General features: G+C 52.7%; 1 protein-coding gene across 1 annotated transcript in view; it reads right to left on the bottom strand.

Annotated features, from left to right (window-relative positions):
- The window catches only part of LOC142256432 (phospholipid-transporting ATPase IC-like), a 165482-nt gene that overhangs the window by 87716 nt on the left and 57208 nt on the right, over positions 1–20558 (bottom strand). The window contains exons 9-10 of the mRNA XM_075328118.1: positions 12696–12778; positions 3750–3908 (exon numbers count right to left, since the gene is read on the bottom strand). Coding sequence (XP_075184233.1) covers positions 3750–3908; positions 12696–12778 — 242 coding nt within the window. The remainder of the gene's footprint in view (positions 1–3749; positions 3909–12695; positions 12779–20558) is intronic.

Here is a 20558-nt window from a genome sequence, read left to right as displayed (position 1 = left end):
GCTCTACTTGCTGCCTCCTCATCAGGGCTCTGATCTCCCTCTGTAGGACACGCTGCTGCCCGGAGCTGGCAGTTTCAGACGCCTGTTGCAACAAAATTATCACTTCGGCAATACAATTTTCTATCACATTTGTACCAAGGGTTAGCAGTGGGTCAGATTCTTTGCGATCTATATCTACAATTATCATCCCCTGACATGGCAATTCCACCCGCCCCACTTTAATGGTTACTTCTTTGTACCCAATTTGAGGTAAGGGCTGACCATTACTGGCCACAATCGTTAAATCATCATCTGGGCCATGGTCAATGTCTGAATCAGCCCAATATCTTTTGTACAGTTTGTGGGGGATGGTTGTTACCTGGGACCCCGTATCCAGGAGGGCATTCAAAGGGATCCCATCCAGCACAATGGGAAGGACCGGGCGTCCTCCCACATACTTGCTGCGGCTGGGGTTTGAGCCGGGCTTCCTCACACCTGGGGGTTGGCTCCTGGCCCCAGGCTCGGCCCGTTTAAAGGACAGCGTCGTGCAATGTGGCCCGCCTGGTTGCAGTGGCGGCAGATCGGTTGTCCTGTTGAATCATACCGGTCTGTGTCTCTGCCTCGGGTCGGCGGAATCCTCCTCTGTCGCATCCATGGGACGTCATCTGGGCTGGAGGCCAACTCGAGTCTTGCAGGCGATGGGGTCACTTGTAGAGACTGCACGGTCTTGGCCAGGGCAGCTACAGTCTTGGTCAGCTCCTGGACCTGCTGTCTGAGCTCTGCAGTGGGATCCTTATCCAGGGACTGCGCCTCAGCCCCTGCAGTGGCTCGTGTTGCAGGCACCACCCCGGGGTACGTGATAGCAAGAGGCCGGAGGGGTACTGGGTCATTCGGTGTAGATTCTCTCAGTACCCTGATGGCCTGGTCCTTAAACTTGGCAAAGTCCAGAGCAGGGTTCTGCAGGACCAGGATACGCAGCTAGGTCCTGTGGGCATCTGACAGGAGCCCCTCTATGAACTGCTCAGTTAGGAGTTTGTCTTCTTCACGTACACTCTCTGGGTCCACCTGTTTAACTGCTTTCAGGGCCTCCTGCAAGTTTAAGGCATAGTCCCTTATGCTGTCCGTGGCCCGTTGCTTGCACCCAAAGAATCTCATCTTTATCTCTGCTGCGGTGCGGGTGTCAAAAGTACTCTTTAGCTTGGCCAGTATCTGGGCTGCTGTCCCTTTATCTGTATCAGGCCAGGACTTCGCTTCACGCTGGGCTGCGCCGGCTAGCTGTCCCATTACTATGCCCACCTTCTGGCTCTCAGTCAGAGGATACACCCGGAACAAGCTGTGCAGGCTTTCTCTGAAGTCACTCAAGGTATGGGACTCCCCGGAGTACTGCGGCAGCCATTCTGCTCCTGGTATGTACGGCATGGTGATCGGCATTACCGGCGCTACAGTGGGGGCTGGGGCGACGGCGACTGGGACTACTTCGGCCGGTGCTGCGGCGCCCTGGGCGATGGCAGCCACCTGCTCTCCCTCGGAGTCGGACATCTTCCTCCCCCTTAGTGAACCTTACCAGGCTCCGTTCACTTTTCAAATTTTCTTCCGGGTCGCGCGGGGTTAACAGCGCTCTGCTCTGATGGCGCGCTCCCTTCGCGCTCTTTGTCAGGCACGCCCCCCTTCTTCCTGCGCTCGGCGCGGCTAATGGCGGCGGCAATTTACAACCAGTACACAGTCTTTTACACAGTTCTTCAGGCGCACAGTACCCGGTGTGACCGGGCACGAAATCCTGTTCGTGACGCCAAAGTTGACTCGCCCACCCCAGGGCTATGGGACACCCGGTGCCGGACCGGACTAGTCCGGTGGTAGTCAGTGGTGGCTGGGCCCGGCTCCGTGGCCCTGGTGGGTGTCAGTTGAATATGTGGCTTGAATTAAAGTTTGTGTTCGTGACGCCACCTGTGGTATGCGGCTACTAAGCCACCGCTGCTGTGTGAGGCCTCCGGGATGATGTTATGGCAGCAATGGTAGTACTGCTCCCCACAGGTGGAGCAATGCCCGGGGCACGGTTGGTGTTTGTGGAAGTCTATGGTGCTGCGTGACTAACACGGTGCAGGGCCGACCAGCAATGAAAGAAACAGGCACAAACAGTAGTCTCTTTACCTTTTCCTCTTTTACTCGGCAGAAACTTAGTCCAGGGAGACCGTCACAGATGGTAAAGATGATCCGGCCGGCCTGGAAGTGCCTGGGGTGATCTTTGGCCAGTTGAGTATGAGGCCTACTCCTTAATCTTTCTCTGCTGTGTTAGGACACTGCACTTTGGGTTTGCAATTGCCCTCTTGCTGCTGGGACTTGTTGTTCGTCCCCTTTTCTGTGTGGTAGACTGCGCAGGCCCTCTCTGGTGCTACTCTGCTGGAGTCTACACCGGGCCCTTGGGATGCAGCTGTACCTTCAGATTGCTTCTGGGACAGGGGGCTTACAGCTCTCCTGCCCTCCGGATTCAGCTACCAGGGATGGATTTTATGCCCTGGCAACTACAGACTCCGATGTCCGAGTCCCTGCTGTGCCTCTCTGCTCCCCTTGCTTCACTGGGCCAAGCTATCCCAGCTCTAGGCCCCAGTTTACAAGGCAGCACTACTCTGCGTCTGCACTCTTTCACTCCTGTCTCCAGACTAACCACCACTTCCTCCTTCCAGCCAGACTTAAGGAATGCTCCCTGAAGTTCCAGGTTCAGAGCTCCCCCTGCTGGCCGGAGGGAGAACTGTGTTGAGTGTTAACTTACTGGCCAATAGATCTCCCAATTACCTCCAGGCTCAGCATTAACCCTTTTGGGAGGGCAATGCTGTTGTGGCGACCAGGTCCTGGGGCGCCACACTAACCCCTTGTGTCCTGGTCGCCACTCCACTGCAAGGATGCTTTTGCCACAGTTCATTCTTCCGCTGAGATAATGAATCTGACACAGATGCACTTCTTTTAACCAGCGGAACTTTACTTGCATTCATCAAATGGGTACTTTCAGATCGCCATACACGGGCACCACTTCTGACCCTGTCGGGGTTCCTTCTAAGCTCCATTTCAATATACAATTTAACGGCCAACCCCTTTCCTGGCATCTGTGCTTCTTCGAATGGTACTAGGCCCCTTATTCCCCTGTCTGACGTCACACTGCAGTAGTCGATTCAAAAAGTCCTTTAGCCACTCTGTCCCACAGGAATTTAGCTTGCCCTATTGAAGAGGCTTATTACGACAGCATTCCTCAGCCCGTGCCTCTGGCCAGGCCCTACTCTCCACCTTTAAGAGCCCACTGACCTTCTGTCTCGCAGGGGATTTCCTTGGGTTTTCTAACCAGGAAAACAGATGCCACACCAATCGTCCGGACTCAACCCCTCCTCTGAGGACGCAGTTACAACAAGTCCTCTAATGAGCAAGACCCCACGTGTCCAGTGTCAAGGGTCAACCCTTAGGATCTTCTCAAGTCAAATGTTTTGGGCTTGTTATCTCTTTCCCCTACTGGGGAGTCTCCTGTCCTCCTTCTACATCCTACCCTATTTATACTCTCTCCCCCTCCTTTTATTTAACCCCTTCCTACCTAGGGGTGTCAGGAAAGCAGTAACTAACTGGCTCCCCTTGCCACCTAGTGGCCATTCACGAAAGTACACAGTGCAGACTAATACATTTAATAAACTTTCCTGTGTGCCAGTCACTTCTGCAGGGGTGGCAGAGCCTTGACCACCCCCCTTACATATCTACCATAAGTTGCAAATAAAGATCAATGCAGAAATTACCTGCAAATATGACCAGGCCATGACAGTACTGTGTGTTGCGGATTTTACAGCCTCGGAGTAAAATTTTATCATTATCAAGCCCTGAACTCAATCCTCTCCAGAATAAAGTACCAACAAACTTATCCAGACGATTATTTGGTTCCTCGCATTCAACCAGTCCTAGAAAAATAAAATTTAAATATATATAAGAAATAACCATTTATATATGCTTTTTAATAATAGAATATTTAGAAAAACATGAGGGGTGTACTCACTTTTTTTGGGATATACTGTATATCTATCTATCTATCTATATATATATATATACTAGAAGGTGGCCCGATTCTACGCATCGGGTATTCTAGAATTTACGTATTGTGTAGTTCATGTATGATTTTTGTTATATATATAGATGTTGTTGTGTGTAGTTACCAAGTGTTTGTGTAGGGGCTGTACATGTTCTGGGTGTTGTCTGGGTGTGATGGGGGGTGAGAGCAGTGTTGTATGTGTGTTGCGTTGTTTGTGGAGCGCTGTGTCTGTAGCGTTGTGTGTGTGTTGCGCGGTTTGTGTGTGTGTGGTGTGTTTTGGGGGGAGGTATGTTTTGTGCAATGTGTGTGTTGTGCGGTATGTGCGTATATTTATGTATGCCGCGGTGTTTGTGTGTTGTGTGTGTTTGTGGTTCCCAGTGTGTGTGTGTGTTGTGCAGTGCGCGTGTGTGTGTGTGTGTGTTGGGGGGAGGTGTGCACCTCCCATCATGCTCCATCCCCCATGCTGCGCACCCCCCATCGTGCTCCATCCGCCATACTACGCACTCCCCATCGTGCACCATCCGCTATGCTGCGCACTCCCAAACGTGCTCCATCCGCTATGCTGCGCACTCCCAAACGTGCTCCATCCGCCATGCTGCGCACTCCCAAACGTGCTCCATCCGCCATGCTGCACACTCCCAAACGTGCTCCATCCGCCATGCTGCTCACTCCCAAACGTGCTCCATCCGCCATGCTGCGCACTCCCAAACGTGGTCCATCCGCCATGCTGCGCACTCCCAAACGTGCTCCATCCGCCATACTGCGCACTCCCAAACGTGCTCCATCCGCCATGCTGCGCACTCCCAAACGTGCTCCATCCCCCATGCTGCGCGCTCCCCATCGTGCTCCATCCCCCATGCTGCGCACCCCCCATCGTGCTCCATCCCCCATGCTGCACCAGCATCAGCCTCTCTGCCCGCAGCATCAGCCTCTCTGCCCGCAGCATCAGCCTCTCTCCTCCCAGCATCAGCCTCTCTCCTCCCAGCATCAGCCTCTCTCCTCCCAGCATCAGCCTCTCTCCTCCCAGCATCAGCCTATCTCCTCCCAGCATCAGCCTTTTCTGTCCCTAGCATCAGCCTCTCTCCTCCCAGCCTACCCCAGCCTTAAGCTGGTGTCACACTAAGCGACAGCGACAACGACGTCGCTGTTACGTCACCATTTTCGGTGACGTAACAGCGACCTTGTAAGTCGCTGTTATGATCGCTGCTTAGCTGTCAAACACAGCAGAAGCAGCGATCATAACGTCGCTACATGTGCAGAGAGCAGGGAGCCGCGCTTAGCGCTGGCTCCTTGCTCTCCTAGGTACAGTACACATCGGGTTAATTAACCCGATGTGTGCTGCAGCTACATGTCACAGTGCAGAGAGCAAGGAGCCGCGCACACTGCTTAGCGCTGGCTCCTTGCTCTCCTAGCTACAGTATGCATCGGGTTAATTACCAGATGCATACTGCAGCCACATGTCACAGTGCAGGAGCCGGCACTGGCAGCAAGAGCGGAGGTCGGTAACCAGCGTAAACATCGGGTAACTAGGGAAAGGTCTTCCCTTGGTTACCCGATGTTTACGCTGGTTACAGCTTACCGCAGCTGCCAGTGCCGGCTCCTGATCGCTTCATTTCGTCGCTCTCTCGCTGTCACACACAGCGATGTGTGTGTCACAGCGGGAGAGTGACGACCAAAAAATGAAGCTGGACATTCAGCAACGACCGGCGACCTCACAGCAGGGGCCAGGACGTTGCTGGATGTCACACACAGCGACAGCGACGGGACGTCGCTGCAACGTCACAGAAAATGGTGACGTAGCAGCGACGTCGTTGTCGTCGTCGTTATGTGTGACACCAGCTTTAGCCTCCCCCAGCATCAGCCTCTCTTCTCTCAGCCTCCCCCTCCCAGCCTTCCCCAGGATCAGCCTCTCTCCTCCCAGCATCAGCCTCTCTCCTCCCAGCATCAGCCTCTCTCCTCCCAGCATCAGCCTCTCTCCTCCCAGCACTCCTCCCAGCATCAGCCTCTCTCCTCCCAGCATCAGCCTCTCTCTCCTCCAAGCATCAACCTCTCTCCTCCAAGCATCAGCCTCTCTCCTCCCAGCATCAGCCTTTTCTGTCCCCAGCATCAGCCTCTCTCCTCCCAGCCTACCCCAGCCTCAGCCTCCCCCAGCATCAGCCTCTCTTCTCTCAGCCTCCCCCTCCCAGCCTTCCCCAGGATCAGCCTCTCTCCTCCCAGCCTCCTCCAGCACGCTGTGCTCCTCTGCCGACACAGATCCGATCGCATACACACACACACACCCGATCGCATACACTCACACACACCCGATCGCATACACTCACACACACCCGATCGCATACACTCACACACACCCGATCGCATACACTCACGCACACAGACATTGACGATATTGCACATATGCGCTCACACTCACAACATCCGGAGATACCACATGCTTCTGGCCATGTGATCCTCCGGCAGGTCCTGGAAGTTCACTGCACAGTATCGCCGCCGAGAAGCAAGCGATATCCCAGGATGTTGTGAGTGTGTGGATGCGATGTGATGTGTGTGTGAGGTGTGTGTGAGAGTGAGTGTGATCTGATGTGTGTGTGTGTGCGTGCGTGTGTGTATGTTCCGCCGCTGCAGGACCTTGATGCGCTGGTAACTATGCTACCATGGTTACCAGCGTATCCCGTCCCCCGCTCGCACGGGAGCCCACACCAGCATACGGCGGCAACCCCAGCAATGCGAGGGTATGTGTCGGCTGGGTTGGCGGCGTACGCTGATGTGGGCTCCCGGGGGTACAGTACTCACCTGGGAGTCGTGGCTCCGTGTCAGTCGGTTCGGGGAATGCGTGCAGGGGGCGGGGCCAGAGCGAGCGTGCATTGCGTGAGGGGGGCGGGGCGTGGGCAAGTTGCCTGGGCGAGCAGCCAATCCGTGCGGGGGGGCGGGGCCATGGCAAGCCCAGCGGCCAATCAGCTTTGTGTCACCGTAAGGACACAATTTTGGAGCAAGACAGACAGACAGACAGACAGAATAAGGCAATTATATATATAGATGTATGTACAGTGCCTACAAGTAGTATTCAACCCCCTGCAGATTTAGCAGGTTTGATAAGATGCAAATAAGTTAGAGCCTGCAAACTTCAAACAAGAGCAGGATTTATTAACCGATGCATAAATCTTACAAACCAACAAGTTATGTTGCTCAGTTAAATTTTAATACATTTTCAACATAAAAGTGTGGGTCAATTATTATTCAACCCCTAGGTTTAATATTTTGTGGAATAACCCTTGTTTGCAATTACAGCTAATAATCGTCTTTTATAAGACCTGATCAGGCCGGCACAGGTCTCTGGAGTTATCTTGGCCCACTCCTCCATGCAGATCTTCTCCAAGTTATCTAGGTTCTTTGGGTGTCTCATGTGGACTTTAATTTTGAGCTCCTTCCACAAGTTTTCAATTGGGTTAAGGTCAGGAGACTGACTAGGCCACTGCAACGCCTTGATTTTTTCCCTCTTGAACCAGGCCTTGGTTTTCTTGGCTGTGTGCTTTGGATCGTTGTCTTGTTGGAAGATGAAATGACGACCCATCTTAAGATCCTTGATGGAGGAGCGGAGGTTCTTGGCCAAAATCTCCAGGTAGGCCGTGCTATCCATCTTCCCATGGATGCGGACCAGATGGCCAGGCCCCTTGGCTGAGAAACAGCCCCACAGCATGATGCTGCCACCACCATGCTTGACTGTAGGGATGGTATTCTTGGGGTCGTATGCAGTGCCATCCAGTCTCCAAACGTCACGTGTGTGGTTGGCACCAAAGATCTCGATCTTGGTCTCATCAGACCAGAGAACCTTGAACCAGTCTGTCTCAGAGTCCTCCAAGTGATCATGAGCAAACTGTAGACGAGCCTTGACATGACGCTTTGAAAGTAAAGGTACCTTAAGGGCTCGTCTGGAACGGAGACCATTGCGGTGGAGTACGTTACTTATGTTATTGACTGAAACCAATGTCCCCACTGCCATGAGATCTTCCCGGAGCTTCTTCCTTGTTGTCCTTGGGTTAGCCTTGACTCTTCAGACAAGCCTGGCCTCGGCACGGGAGGAAACTTTCAAAGGCTGTCCAGGCCGTGGAAGGCTAACAGTAGTTCCATAAGCCTTCCACTTCCGGATGATGCTCCCAACAGTGGAGACAGGTAGGCCCAACTCCTTGGAAAGGGTTTTGTACCCCTTGCCAGCCTTGTGACCCTCCACGATCTTGTCTCTGATGGCCTTGGAATGCTCCTTTGTCTTTCCCATGTTGACCAAGTATGAGTGCTGCTCACAAGTTTGGGGAGGGTCTTAATTAGTCAGAAAAGGCTGGAAAAAGAGATAATTAATCCAAACATGTGAAGCTCATTGTTCTTTGTGCCTGAAATACTTCTTAATACTTTAGGGGAACCAAACAGAATTCTGGTGGTTTGAGGGGTTGAATAATAAATGACCCTCTGAATAAACTTTTCACAATTTAAAAAAAAAAATAAAAAAAGAAATAACATTCTTTTTTGCTGCATTTCACACTTCCAGGCTGATCTACAGTCCAAATGTCACAATGCCAAGGTAATTCCGAATGTGTAAACCTGCTAAATCTGCAGGGGGTTGAATACTACTTGTAGGCACTGTATGTATGTATACACAAACACACACGCTATATCTTGCAAAAGTGAGTACACCCCATCACATTTTTCAAAATATTTTATATCTCTTCATGGGACTCTGATACAATATACACTGTCAGTGTGCAACTTGTATAACCGTGTAAATGTGGCATCCTTTAAATATCTCAACACCTAGCTATTAATGTCTAAACTGATGGCAACAGAAGTAAGTACACCCCTAAGTGAAAATGGCCAAATTGTGCTCAAAGTGTGAATATTTTTTGTGGCCACCATTATTTTCCAGCGCGGCCTTAACTTTCATGGGCATTGTTAAGCTGGTGGGTGTGTACTTACTGCGCCTGGGGCTGGACTTACCCTGGAGTAGCGGAAGTGTAGCGGGAAGTGTCCCAACATATCATTGTTTATGCCTGTGTATATATATATTATCCATCTATCCATATATATATTTTTATATATATATATATATATATATATATATATATATATATATATATATATATATACACATATATTAGCTGTACTTTACGGCTTCGCCCGGGTTAATAACTGCTGTTAACAAAATAAAATGTATTAACAAAAATGTATTGTGCACACAAACACCACAAAACAAATAGATAGAAATGTAATTATTAAATTGTTGCCTATATTACCCAATCAGAGCTCAGATTAATTAACTGTAGCAAAATAGAAGCTAAGCTGTGATTGGTTGCTATTGGTAGCCTGATAAATCTCCAGGCAACAGAAAGCCCTCCCCCTGACAGTATATATTAGCTCACACTTACACATATAGACAGGTCATGTGACTGACAGCTGCCGTATTTCCTATGTGGTACATTTATTGTTCTTGTAGTTTGGCTGCTTATTAATCAGATTTTTATTTTTGGAGGATAATCCCAGACTTGTGTGTGTTTAGGGCGATTATGTGGCGAGGTTGGTGTATGTGTGGTGAGATGTGTGCTGAGGGTGGTATATGTGTTCGAGCACGTGGTAGTGCGTGGTGCATTGTGTGTGTGCGTGTTCATATCCCCGAGTGTGGTGAGTATCCCATGTCGGGGCCCCACCTTAGCAACTGTACGGTACATACTCTTTGGCGCCATCGCTCTCATTCTTTAAGTCCCCCTTGTTCACATCTGGAGCTGTCAATTTGCCTCCAACACTTTTCGTTTCACTTTTTCCCCATTATGTAGATAGGGGCAAAATTGATTGGTAAATTGGAACACGCGGGGTTAAAATTTCGCCTCACAACATAGCACCCAGCGCTGCCCGGGATAGTAACTGTCTCTCTGTTTCTCTCCCATTCTCTGTCTGTCTCCCCCTCTGTATATATCTCTCTGTCTCTCTCTGTCTGTCTCTTTCCCTGTCTGTCTCTTTCCCTCTCGTTCCCTGTCTGTCTCTTTCCCTGTCAATCTGTCTCTTTGTCTGTGTCTGTCTCTTAACCTGTCTCTCTTTCCCTCTTTCCCAAGTCTGTCTCTTTCCCTCTCTTTCCCTGTGTGTCTCTTTCCCTGTGTGTCTCTTTCCCTCTTTCCCAAGTCTGTCTCTTTCCCTCTCTTTCCCTGTGTGTCTCTTTCCCTGTGTGTCTCTTTCCCTGTCTGTCTCTTTCCCTCTCTTTCCCTGTCTGTCTGTTTCCCTGTCTGTCTCTTTCCCTCTCTTTCCCTGTCTGTCTCTTTCCCTCTCTTTCCCTGTCTGTCTGTTTCCCTGTGTCTATCTCTGTCTCTTTGTCTGTGTCTGCCTCTTTCCCTGGATGCATTGTGACACACCAACATTCCATATAAGGGCGTGGCTGCGCATTCTTCTGAAGTTCTGGCTGCACTGTGGCTCCCAGCTCCATTCGCTTTAATGGAGTCAGGTTTTTTGTCGAATAACTGTAAAGCGTGGGGTTGCAATTTCCCCTCGAAACATAGCCTATGACGCTCTCGGGGTCCAGACGTGTGAGTGTGCAAAATTATGTGGCTGTAGCTGCGACGGTGCTGATGCCAATCCCGGACATACATACACACACACATACACACACACATACACACATTCAGCTTTATATATATTATCCATATATATATATATATATATATGTATATATATATATATATATAGTAAGCGACTACTACTGAGTATTCACTAGAGCCTCTGGTGGTGAGGATAGGTTGAGCCATGGGTAGTCGCAGGTACCACTTGCAGGTCAGTCCCCGGGACTGAAGCAGCTGACCGACAGGTCAAGACAGGTGTACAAGGTACAGGGGGTGAAGGAGGGGACTGAGTCAGACAGTCCGAGATCAGGGCAGACAGCAAAGTTCAGTATTCGTAGCTGAGGTGAGGAGCAGAGAGGATAAGATAAGTGAGTAAGCAGACCAGGTCAGAAAACGGAAGAGATAATGGAGGAAGCACCTTGCAGGAATCTTGCCTGGAATGGAACTAGAATCTAGATCAGGCAAAGCGTGATGGGAGAAGCTGCCTCATAAACCCCCCGCTACTTAGTAATAGGTCAGGTAACTAAAACTCTGCTGAACACAGTGGGGTGAAACACCTGCAGGAACTGGCTGCACATCCCTATGGCCAGGTAGAACTCACCAGCAACAGGAGGATGCAGCACTGTCATAAGGCCACAGAAGGAAGCTCAGAGAGACTAACCAAGACTGGGTAGAGCAGAGCAGTGAGCGCAGTGAGTAGAGCGGAGTTTACCACCTGTGCCTAACAGCCATGGAATTCAGAGCTTCACAGGAGCTGCTGGATCCTCTTCCATCCTCCACGATGACATCACAGAGCTAATGGATGATAGAGACCTTGTGCTCTTTCACCTTCGGTTTGAAGAGGACCCACAGATGCTCCATAGAGTTTAGGTCTGGAGACACTTGACCAGTCTAGCATCTTTACCCTCAGTATCTTTAGCAAGGCAGTGGTGGTCTTAAAGGTGTTTGAAGTTGTTATCATGTTGGAATATGAAGGGAAGGCATCATGTTCTGCTTCAGTATGTCATAGTACATGTTGACATTAATTGTTCCTTCAATAAACTGGAGCTCCCCACAGCCGGCAGCCTCAAACCATGACCCTCCACCACAATGCCTGACTGTAGGCAGGACACACTTGTCTATCTACTCCTCACCTGGTTGCCACCACACAAGCTTTACACCATCTGAACCAGATAAGTTTATCTTGGTCTCATTAGACAACAGGACAGTTCTAGTAATCAAAGCCCTTATGCAGGCGTCACACGGTACGATATATCTGGTGATATGTCATCAGGATCACGTTGTTAATGACGCACATCCGGCATCGTTAGAGACTGTCGTACCGTGTGACACCTCCGAACGACTGTGAACGATCAAAAATACTCACCTTATCGTTGCTCGTTGACACGTCGTTCATTTTCATAATCTCGTTCCTTCTTCTGCGCGCCGGTTGCTCGTCACTCCTGGGGCAGCACACATCGCTCCGTGTGACACCCCGGGAGCGACGAACACAGCTTTCCTGCATCCCGCCGGCAACGCGTAAGGAAGGAGGTGGGCGGGATGTTTACGTCCCGCTCATCTCCTCCCCTCCGCTTCTATTGGCCGGCTGCCGTGTGACGTCGCTGTGACGCCTTCAGGAACAGGATATTCGCCGCCCACAGTGTGGTCGCCTGGGAGGTAAGTACGTGTGACAGGGGGTTAACGACTTTGTGCGCCACGGACAACTAATTGCCCGTGACGCACAAACGACGGGGACTGCTGCTTGTCTTCTGCAAATTGTTTGTGGCTTTCTTGTGTATCATCTTTAAAAGAGGCTTCCTTCTGGGATGACAACCATGTAGACATTATTGGCTGTGTGTGGAATTATTTAGAGGACACTCCAAATTTACACTGTTATATAAGCTGCACACTGACAACATTGTATGAAAGCATCATATCTTCAGTGTTGAAAGTTATAATAAAAAATGTACATGATATGCTGTACACACACACACACACACACACACACACACACATATATTATATATACAGTATATCTCTTTCATACACAACTCAGTGAAATACGAACAAGACTATGACAACCTCACCGTCAAATTCTGAAAGCCCCTGCTCTTCTTGGAGAAATGTATCTGTTACTTCAAGGGACATCTTGAACTTCAAGTTTGTTTCACTAAAAACAAAATCATAAAATAAAAAATATGATAAAGAGAGTTTTAACAAACCAATTACCTTTATATAATAAAGTACACTGAAAGTATTTCAATCACTGTGTACATACATTACATTACTAATCCTGAGTTATATCCTGTATTATACTCCAGAGCTGCACTCACTATTCTGCTGGAGCAGTCACTGTGTACATGTGTCGCCCTGGGCAAGCCAGGGGACACAGGTCACACACCACCACACCCTACATCCCAGGTAGGCACATCTAAGCTGAACCAAAAATCCTTGTTGCCTTCCTCCAGAGGCTGATGATTCACACCAGGGGGTGGGCCAGGCGGTTGGCTCCGCCCACCAAGGAGATCACAGCTCTGGAGGCGGGAGAAACCAGTGAGTCGAGAGTTGGAGTCAGCTCAGGGAAGAGCTTGAGAGTGGAGTCTAGTCAGGGAGGAGGAAGTGGAAGGAGTGGAGGAGTAGCCCAGACAGGGCTAAAGTAAACAGCAAGTGAAAGTAAGGAAAGTAAAGGAGAAACGGAGGAAAGCAAGAGTGGTGACAGAGAGAGAAAAAAGCCTGAAGAGTCCAGCTAAGTGCAGGGCAGGTCAGCAAGGTCAGCAACGGCGGTGACTGTCTGGAGGGGGACCGTTTGGAAGTTCCTGGAAAGACCCCGTAGGCTGTGTGCCCGGTGGTCTGGAGCAGTGTTCCGAAGGACAGTCAGCACCAGGGCAGGGGCCTCTCGGACCCCGGCAAGGCTTGGAGTCGCCGTAAATTGCCGAATCCGTCAGTGAAGGGGACGTAGATCCCCCAACAACCAAGACCCGAGTGAAGGCAACAGCCCAACCTGTACAACAGAGACACCGCCACCCGCCAAGGCACCAGTTTCTGAGGGCCAGCGCCTGCGGGCAAAGAGTAGAGCTCCCCCGGTCCAGCTTGAAGCCGGGGAGCGGGTTACCGGTGGGGACCCATCGCAACCAATTAGTACACAAGGTGCAAGGAAGAGGGACATCACCGTCACCTACTGGGAGAGCAATTGCAGCCGTCCGTGGGACCGTCTTACCAGCCGTTTGGTTTACCGTACAAACTGTGTCAACGTCTCAGGCTGAGTGAGTACCACAGTGCCGCAAGGCACAGCGCTGCCCCCGCGTCCCTGCGCCCCACCAGGCCCTGCACCTCCCAAACCGTCACCGGGCCCCGGGATCACCGACCCCTACCCACGGAGGGGCAACACAACACCTGGCTGCTCCGCATCACCATCCCCGGGACCCCCGTATTGAGCAGCGGTGGTGAAATCACCACAACCGTGGGTGGCGTCACGGACTATAAACAATCCCCACACCCAACAAACCCCTTTCACTCACGGGCGAGGAGTGCCGCTCGAGAAACCCCCGGGATCCGGCCTACAGCTCGAGCCACCACTGAGCAGCGGCCGCCGGACCCGAGCAGAAGGGGTGAGCGTAGTGTGCTGACACCCTCCTCCCCGCCCGCGACAACTTGGCGTCACGAACAGGATCTTACCGCTCTGCCGTCTGGTAGAGGTGCGCCTTGTTACCGCCGGAGGTATCCGGCAGAAAAATTTCAGAAGTCGCCATCTTTGGCGCGAAAAGTTCCCGCTCGAGCGTCTTCTCGAGCAGTAGAGGCGCGAAGGCAAATGTCGCGGGCGGGGAGGAGGGTGTCAGCACACCGCGCTCACCCCTTCTGCTCGGGTCCGGCGGCTGCTCAGTGGTGGCTCGAGCCGTGGGCCGGATCCCGGGGGTTTCTTGAGCGGCGCTCCTCGCCCGTGAGTGAAAGGGGTGTTTGGGGTGTTGGGATAATGTCCGTGACGCCACCCACGGTTGTGGTGATTGAGTGTACACCACCGCTGCTCTATGTGGGGGTCCCGGGGATGGTGAGGCGGAGCAGCCAGTTGTTGCGTTGTCCCTCCGTGGGTAGGGGTTGGTGATCCCGGGGCCCAGTGGGGTGCAGGGGCGCAGGGGCAGCGCTGTGCCTTGCGGCACGAAGGTACTCACTCAGCCAGTAAACACGACACAGTTCTCGGTAAACAAACGGCTGGTTGGACGGGTCCCTCGGACGGTTCACGGTGCTGCGGTTCCCTGCAGTTAGCGGTGACGGTCTCTTCCCTGCACCTTTGAAATGTTTGTTTGGTAGCGATGGATTCCCACCGGTTACCCGCTCCCCGACTGCAATCTGGGCCGGAGGAGCTCCACACTTTGCCCGCAGGCGCCGGCCCTGGGAAACTGGTGCCTTGGCGGTGGCGGTGTTTCCACGTTGTGGTTGGGCCTTTGCCGTCAATCAGGACTTGCTTGTTGGGAGATCTACGTCCCCTTCACTAACGGATTTAGCAATTTACAGCGACTCCAAGCCTTGCTGGGATCCGAAAAGCCCCTGCTCTGGTGCTGACTGCCCTTTGTATCCGCTCACTCCGGGCACACAGCCAACGGGGTCCTTCCAGTAACGTCCAGACAGTCCCACTGCAGACCTTCACCGCCGTCTGCTGACCTTGCTGACTCCGTCTGGGCACACAGCCACAGACCAACTTCAGGCTTTCTGTCACTTCACTGCTGTTTCACTTCACTCTAGCTCCCTCCTGAGCTACACTCCGTTGTTTTCTCCTTCCACTTCCTCCTCCTTTCTCTCTCTCCCCTTAACTGCGTTGTTTACACTTGCCCTCCCTGGGCTCAACTGCCTGGAACTTCCTGCCTCCAGAGCTGTGGCCTCCTAGGTGGGCGGACACCAACCGCCTGGCTCCACCCCCTGGTGTGGACACCAGCCTCTGGAGGAAGGCAACAAGGATTTGTAGGTTATCTGGTGTACCTGCAGGGAATGTGGGGTGTGTGTGTGTTGTTGTAATCTGTGACCCCTGGCTTGCCCAGGGCGTCACATTCCCCCTTAGCAAAACGCAGACCGTCCTCGGGCTGCCCGTCCAACACCGGTTTTATTTTCCTTTTTGTTTTCTGTAAAGTAAAAGGTATAACATAATACAGTAGAATACATTTTTAATAATAACTCTTCCCAAACGGGAGGCACATCACTTTAACGTTGCAACGGTGTACGGTTACGGTTTCCGCTCTCTCCCACCCAAGTAACCTGGCCCTGATGCTGCCCCTAAAACCCAGGCAGCACCCCTTGACCCACAGTCCAGCACACGGTACCCGAGCGGGATCTGTCCTTGCCCTCCAGAGGGTAGCCACCGGTTCTTTTGGTAGCTGGGCCCCAGCCTGCTCTGCTCAGGGCCCTCCCTCCAACCTGCCTCTCCGGAGGCGGCCTGCGGAAAACGGTAACGGTACCCAACATATTTACAAGCCACTAACGTTTGTGGTTGCCCTGCAAGTTCACGGGCTTGTCCATGGATAGTTCCCATGCATTTTTAAACGGTCCCCACGGGGACAACGGTGCCGGCTCCAGCCGGTTGCAAATCAACGAACAAATCAGGTGACTTCTTCGGTAATTTTCATTTATCATCTTTTCCAAACAATCAAACAAACAACCATACGGTACATTCCCTGACCCCTTTTATCACAAAACGGTCTCCCTGTACCTAAGTGGGGGTCTACCTAGGTTGGAACGGGTGGACCTTCCTGGCCCGGTGTCAGTGGTGCTGGGCAGTGGGGTAGAGGGAACAACTGGTTCCACCTCCCGGCTTACGTGTGGGGCAGGTGGAGGCATAGGGGAGCTGGGCATAGGTTCATCCCTGGGTACTGGCATTGGTTCTGGCTCACGGTTGACCACTTCCACTACTCCTTCATCCACGGGCTGTGGGAACAGTATCACTGGAAGTATCACCGCGCCGTTCTGCATAGGCCAGTTTGCGGGGAAGTCACCCATCACCGTGTGGATCACCTCTTTTTCCTTTTCCGCTGAGGAGGAGCTGGTACCTCCGGCATGGTCCTCAAGGCTGGTGGGCACCTTTTCAAATGGTCCCGCGAAACCGTGGCCAAAGTGCCCCCTTGGTCGCGACTGATCTGGTAAGTCTTGCCATTTTCCCATCCGGTGGGCTGGATGACGTAGGGGGTTTGTTCCCATTGATCATCCAACTTGTGGGTTTTTCTCTTCCGCTTCAACACCACATCTCCCGGCTGGAAAGGCCCGGCAGCCGCTCTCTGATTGAACTGTCGCTCCTGCTGTTTTCGACTCTGACCCAGGTTCTTCTCCACATACTCCTGAATCTGTCGGTACTGCACCCTCCGCCGGGCATCCCATTCAGCCGTTGCGGGGAGCGTCTCTGGGGCTTCCAATCCCATTTCCAAGTCCACTGGCAGCCGGCCAGGCCGAGCTCTCATCAGATACGCTGGGGTGCACTTTGTCGAGCTGGACGGGATATTATTGTACATATCGACCAAGTCAGGCAGCTTCTCCGGCCACAGGTTCCGTTCCTCTAGTGGCAATGTCTTGAGGAGACCCAGGACTAGATGGTTCATCTTCTCACACATACCGTTGGTCTGGGCATGGTAAGGAGTGGTCCGGATCTTCTTGCAACCATACAGCTGACAAAACTCCTGGAATACCTCCGCTTCAAAGGCTGGACCTTGGTCGGTGAGCACCTTCTCAGGGTATCCATGGGGTCGACAGAAGTACGCCTGGAACGCCCTTGCAGCGGTACGGCCGGTTAAGTCCTTGACCGGGACAACCACCATGAACCGAGAATAGTGGTCCACTATGGTCAAAGCGTAGGTGTACCCACTTCGGCTGGGGGTGAGCTTCACATGGTCCAAGGCGACCAGCTCCAACGGTTGGTGTGTAACGGTGGGATGCAGGGGGGCCTTCTGGCTAGCTTCATCCTTCCTCCTCAACGTACAAGGACCACACTCCCGACACCAGGCTTCTACCGATTCCCGCATCCCACTCCAATAGAACCGCTCTCTTAACAGCATCTCCAGCTTCTTCCACCCGAAGTGGCCGGCGCCATCATGGTACGCCTGCAGAACGGTGGGTACATCAGCCTGGGGAATAACCAGCTGGCGGGTCTTCTCGTGGGTTTTCGGGTTAATCAGCTCCCGGTACAGCCTCCCCTGATGCAGGTTCAGTCGGGCCCGTTCTTTCCACAAGCGTTGGGCCTCCGCTGGGGCGGCAGGGTCCATCCCAGCGGCGCCTTGCTCTACCAGGTTCTTGACCAAGCGGACCGCAGGCGCCTGATTTTGAGCTTCTTGCCACTTCTGACTAGGTAGCGGATCCAGATTCACCCGTTGCTGATGGGCATGGATCTTCTCACCTGACGGCCGGTGGAATGCAGGCAACTCGATCTCCTCGAGGTCATCATCTTTGCACTCACCTTCTGACAAGTGGGGCATTCGAGAGAGGGCATCAGCATTGATGTTGACACGACCGGCCCTATATTTGATGGTGAAGTCGTAGTTGGCTAGTCTGGCTACCCACCGTTGTTCTAATGCACCCAGTTTGGCCGTGTCCAGATGGGTCAACGGGTTGTTATCCGTAAAAGCGGTGAACTTTGCAGCGGCCAGGTAGTGGCGGAACCGCTCGGTGATAGCCCACACCAGTGCCAGGAGCTCTAGCTTGAAAGAGCTATAGTTCTCCGGATTCCTCTCGGTCGGCCGGAGTTTTCGACTAGCATAGGCAATCACTTTCTCTTTGCCTTCCTGGACCTGGGATAGGACTGCCCCCAAACCCACATTGCTGGCATCAGTGTGGAGAATGAATGGGCAGCTGTAGTCCGGATACGCCAGGACCTCTTCTCCGGTCAACGCCTCCTTCAGCTGACGGAAGGACTCCTCATGCCTGTCCTCCCACACCAGTGGGGCTGGTCGCCCCCCTTTGGTCTGTCCCACGAGGAGGTCTTGCATGGAGGCAGCCATCTTCGTGTACCCCTTGATGAAGCGCCGGTAGTACCCTACCAGACCCAGGAACTGCCTTACTTCTCTCACTGTAGTTGGTCTCGGCCAGCTCTGGATGGCAGTGATCTTCTCAGGGTCGGGAGCGACTCCATCCGCACTCACCACATGCCCGAGATACTGCACCCTGGGCTTCAGCAGGTGACATTTAGAGAGCTTCAATTTCATCCCGTACTTGGCAAGGGACGCGAACACCTCGGCCAGGTGCTCCAGATGGGCTTCATACGTCTGGGAATAAACAATCACATCATCCAAATACAACAGGACGGTCTCGAAGTTTAAATGTCCCAAACAGCACTCCATCAGCCGTTGGAAGGTCCCAGGGGCATTGCACAGCCCAAACGGCATGCTATTGAATTCGCAAAGCCCCATCGGGGTGGTGAAGGCGGTCTTCTCCCGGTCTTCTGGGGCCACGGCCACTTGCCAGTATCCACTGGTGAGGTCCAGGGTAGAGAAATAATTTGCCGTCCGCAGCGCGGCCAACGATTCTTCAATACGGGGCAGTGGGTAGGCATCTTTGTGGGTTATCTGATTAATCTTCCGGTAGTCCACACACATCCGCATGGTACCATCCTTCTTCTTGACCAGTACCAACGGAGCGGCCCAGGGACTACAGCTATCCCGAATGACCCCTGCCTCCTTCATATTCCTCAACATATCTTTAGCACACTGGTAATGTGCAGGGGGAATAGGCCGGTACCTCTCTTTGATAGGGGGGTGTTCACCAGTGGGGATGTGATGTTGGACCCCTTTGATCTGCCCGAAGTCTAGTGGGTGCTTACTGAATACCTGTTCATATTCCTGTACCACCCTGTGTACCCCCGCTTTGTGATGTGTAGGGGTATCGTCAGTGCCCACATGTAGCTGTTGGTGCCACTCCTTCACCCCCCCCTGCGGTGGGGAAGTGCTGGTAGCAGGTGGGGAGACGGAGGGACTGGTTTCATGAATGGTGTGAGGATCTAGGGTGAGTAGTTTGGCGATGGTGGCATACCGGGGGAGCCTAACCTCTTCCTCCCCACAATTCAACACCCTCACGGGCACCCTCCCCTTTTTCACGTCTACCACCCCTCGGGCGGCTACTACGGTGGGCCAGTGCTCGGAGGGGATGGGCTCCATCATGGCAGGGTAGTCACGCCCCTGAGGCCCTACGGCTGCCCTACACCAAATCATCATCTCACTCCTGGGGGGCACAAGCAACGGGGCCGCATCCATCACTCTCACGCCACCAATCTCTCCTCCTGTTGAATTTACATGCTGGCGGTACATCAAGGCACGAATCTCACGCTGCACAGCTCTCTGTCGGCTCCCTGCCGCCGTGGCGGCCAGCTGCTGCAATAGGGCCAACACATCACCCATACAGTGCTCCATCACATTGGTTCCCAGCACTATCTTCGGGTTATGATCACTGGGCTCATTCATGATCACAATCATACCCTGGTGTTGCAGTTCAGCCTGTCCCACTGTCATGGCCACCTGCTTATACCCCACTTGGGTCAACGGGAGTCCATTGGCAGCAATCAGCGTGATACTAGTGTCTGGGGGTGCCAGCTCGTCCGTCCCCCAATACCGCTGGTACAATGTGTATGGTATGGTGGTTACCTGAGATCCAGTGTCCAAGAGAGCCATCACCGGTATACCGTCCACCACCACGGGAATGATGGGTCGAGCTCCGACATACCGATCCCTCCAGTCCGAGGGGCCACGGGGTTCTACTCCTGAGGGTTGGCCCGGGGCCCCAGGGGTTGCTCGTTTAACGGGCACTCTCGATAGTAATGCCCCGGCTTTCGGCACTTGTAGCAGATTGGAGGCCTGCTCCGCGGGGGATTAGCACCTTTCCGCTGCATCCAGGGCACATCTGCAGGACTGTCAGCAAGCTGTATCTGTGCTGGAGGCTGAGATCTGGTCAGAGGTTGTAGTGCAGCAAGGATTTTGGCAAGATCTCCGTCC

The sequence above is a fragment of the Anomaloglossus baeobatrachus genome, chromosome 1 (genome assembly GCF_048569485.1).
Source record: "Anomaloglossus baeobatrachus isolate aAnoBae1 chromosome 1, aAnoBae1.hap1, whole genome shotgun sequence".
Taxonomy (NCBI): domain Eukaryota; kingdom Metazoa; phylum Chordata; class Amphibia; order Anura; family Aromobatidae; genus Anomaloglossus; species Anomaloglossus baeobatrachus.
This window is presented reverse-complemented; position numbering and strand designations above follow the sequence as displayed.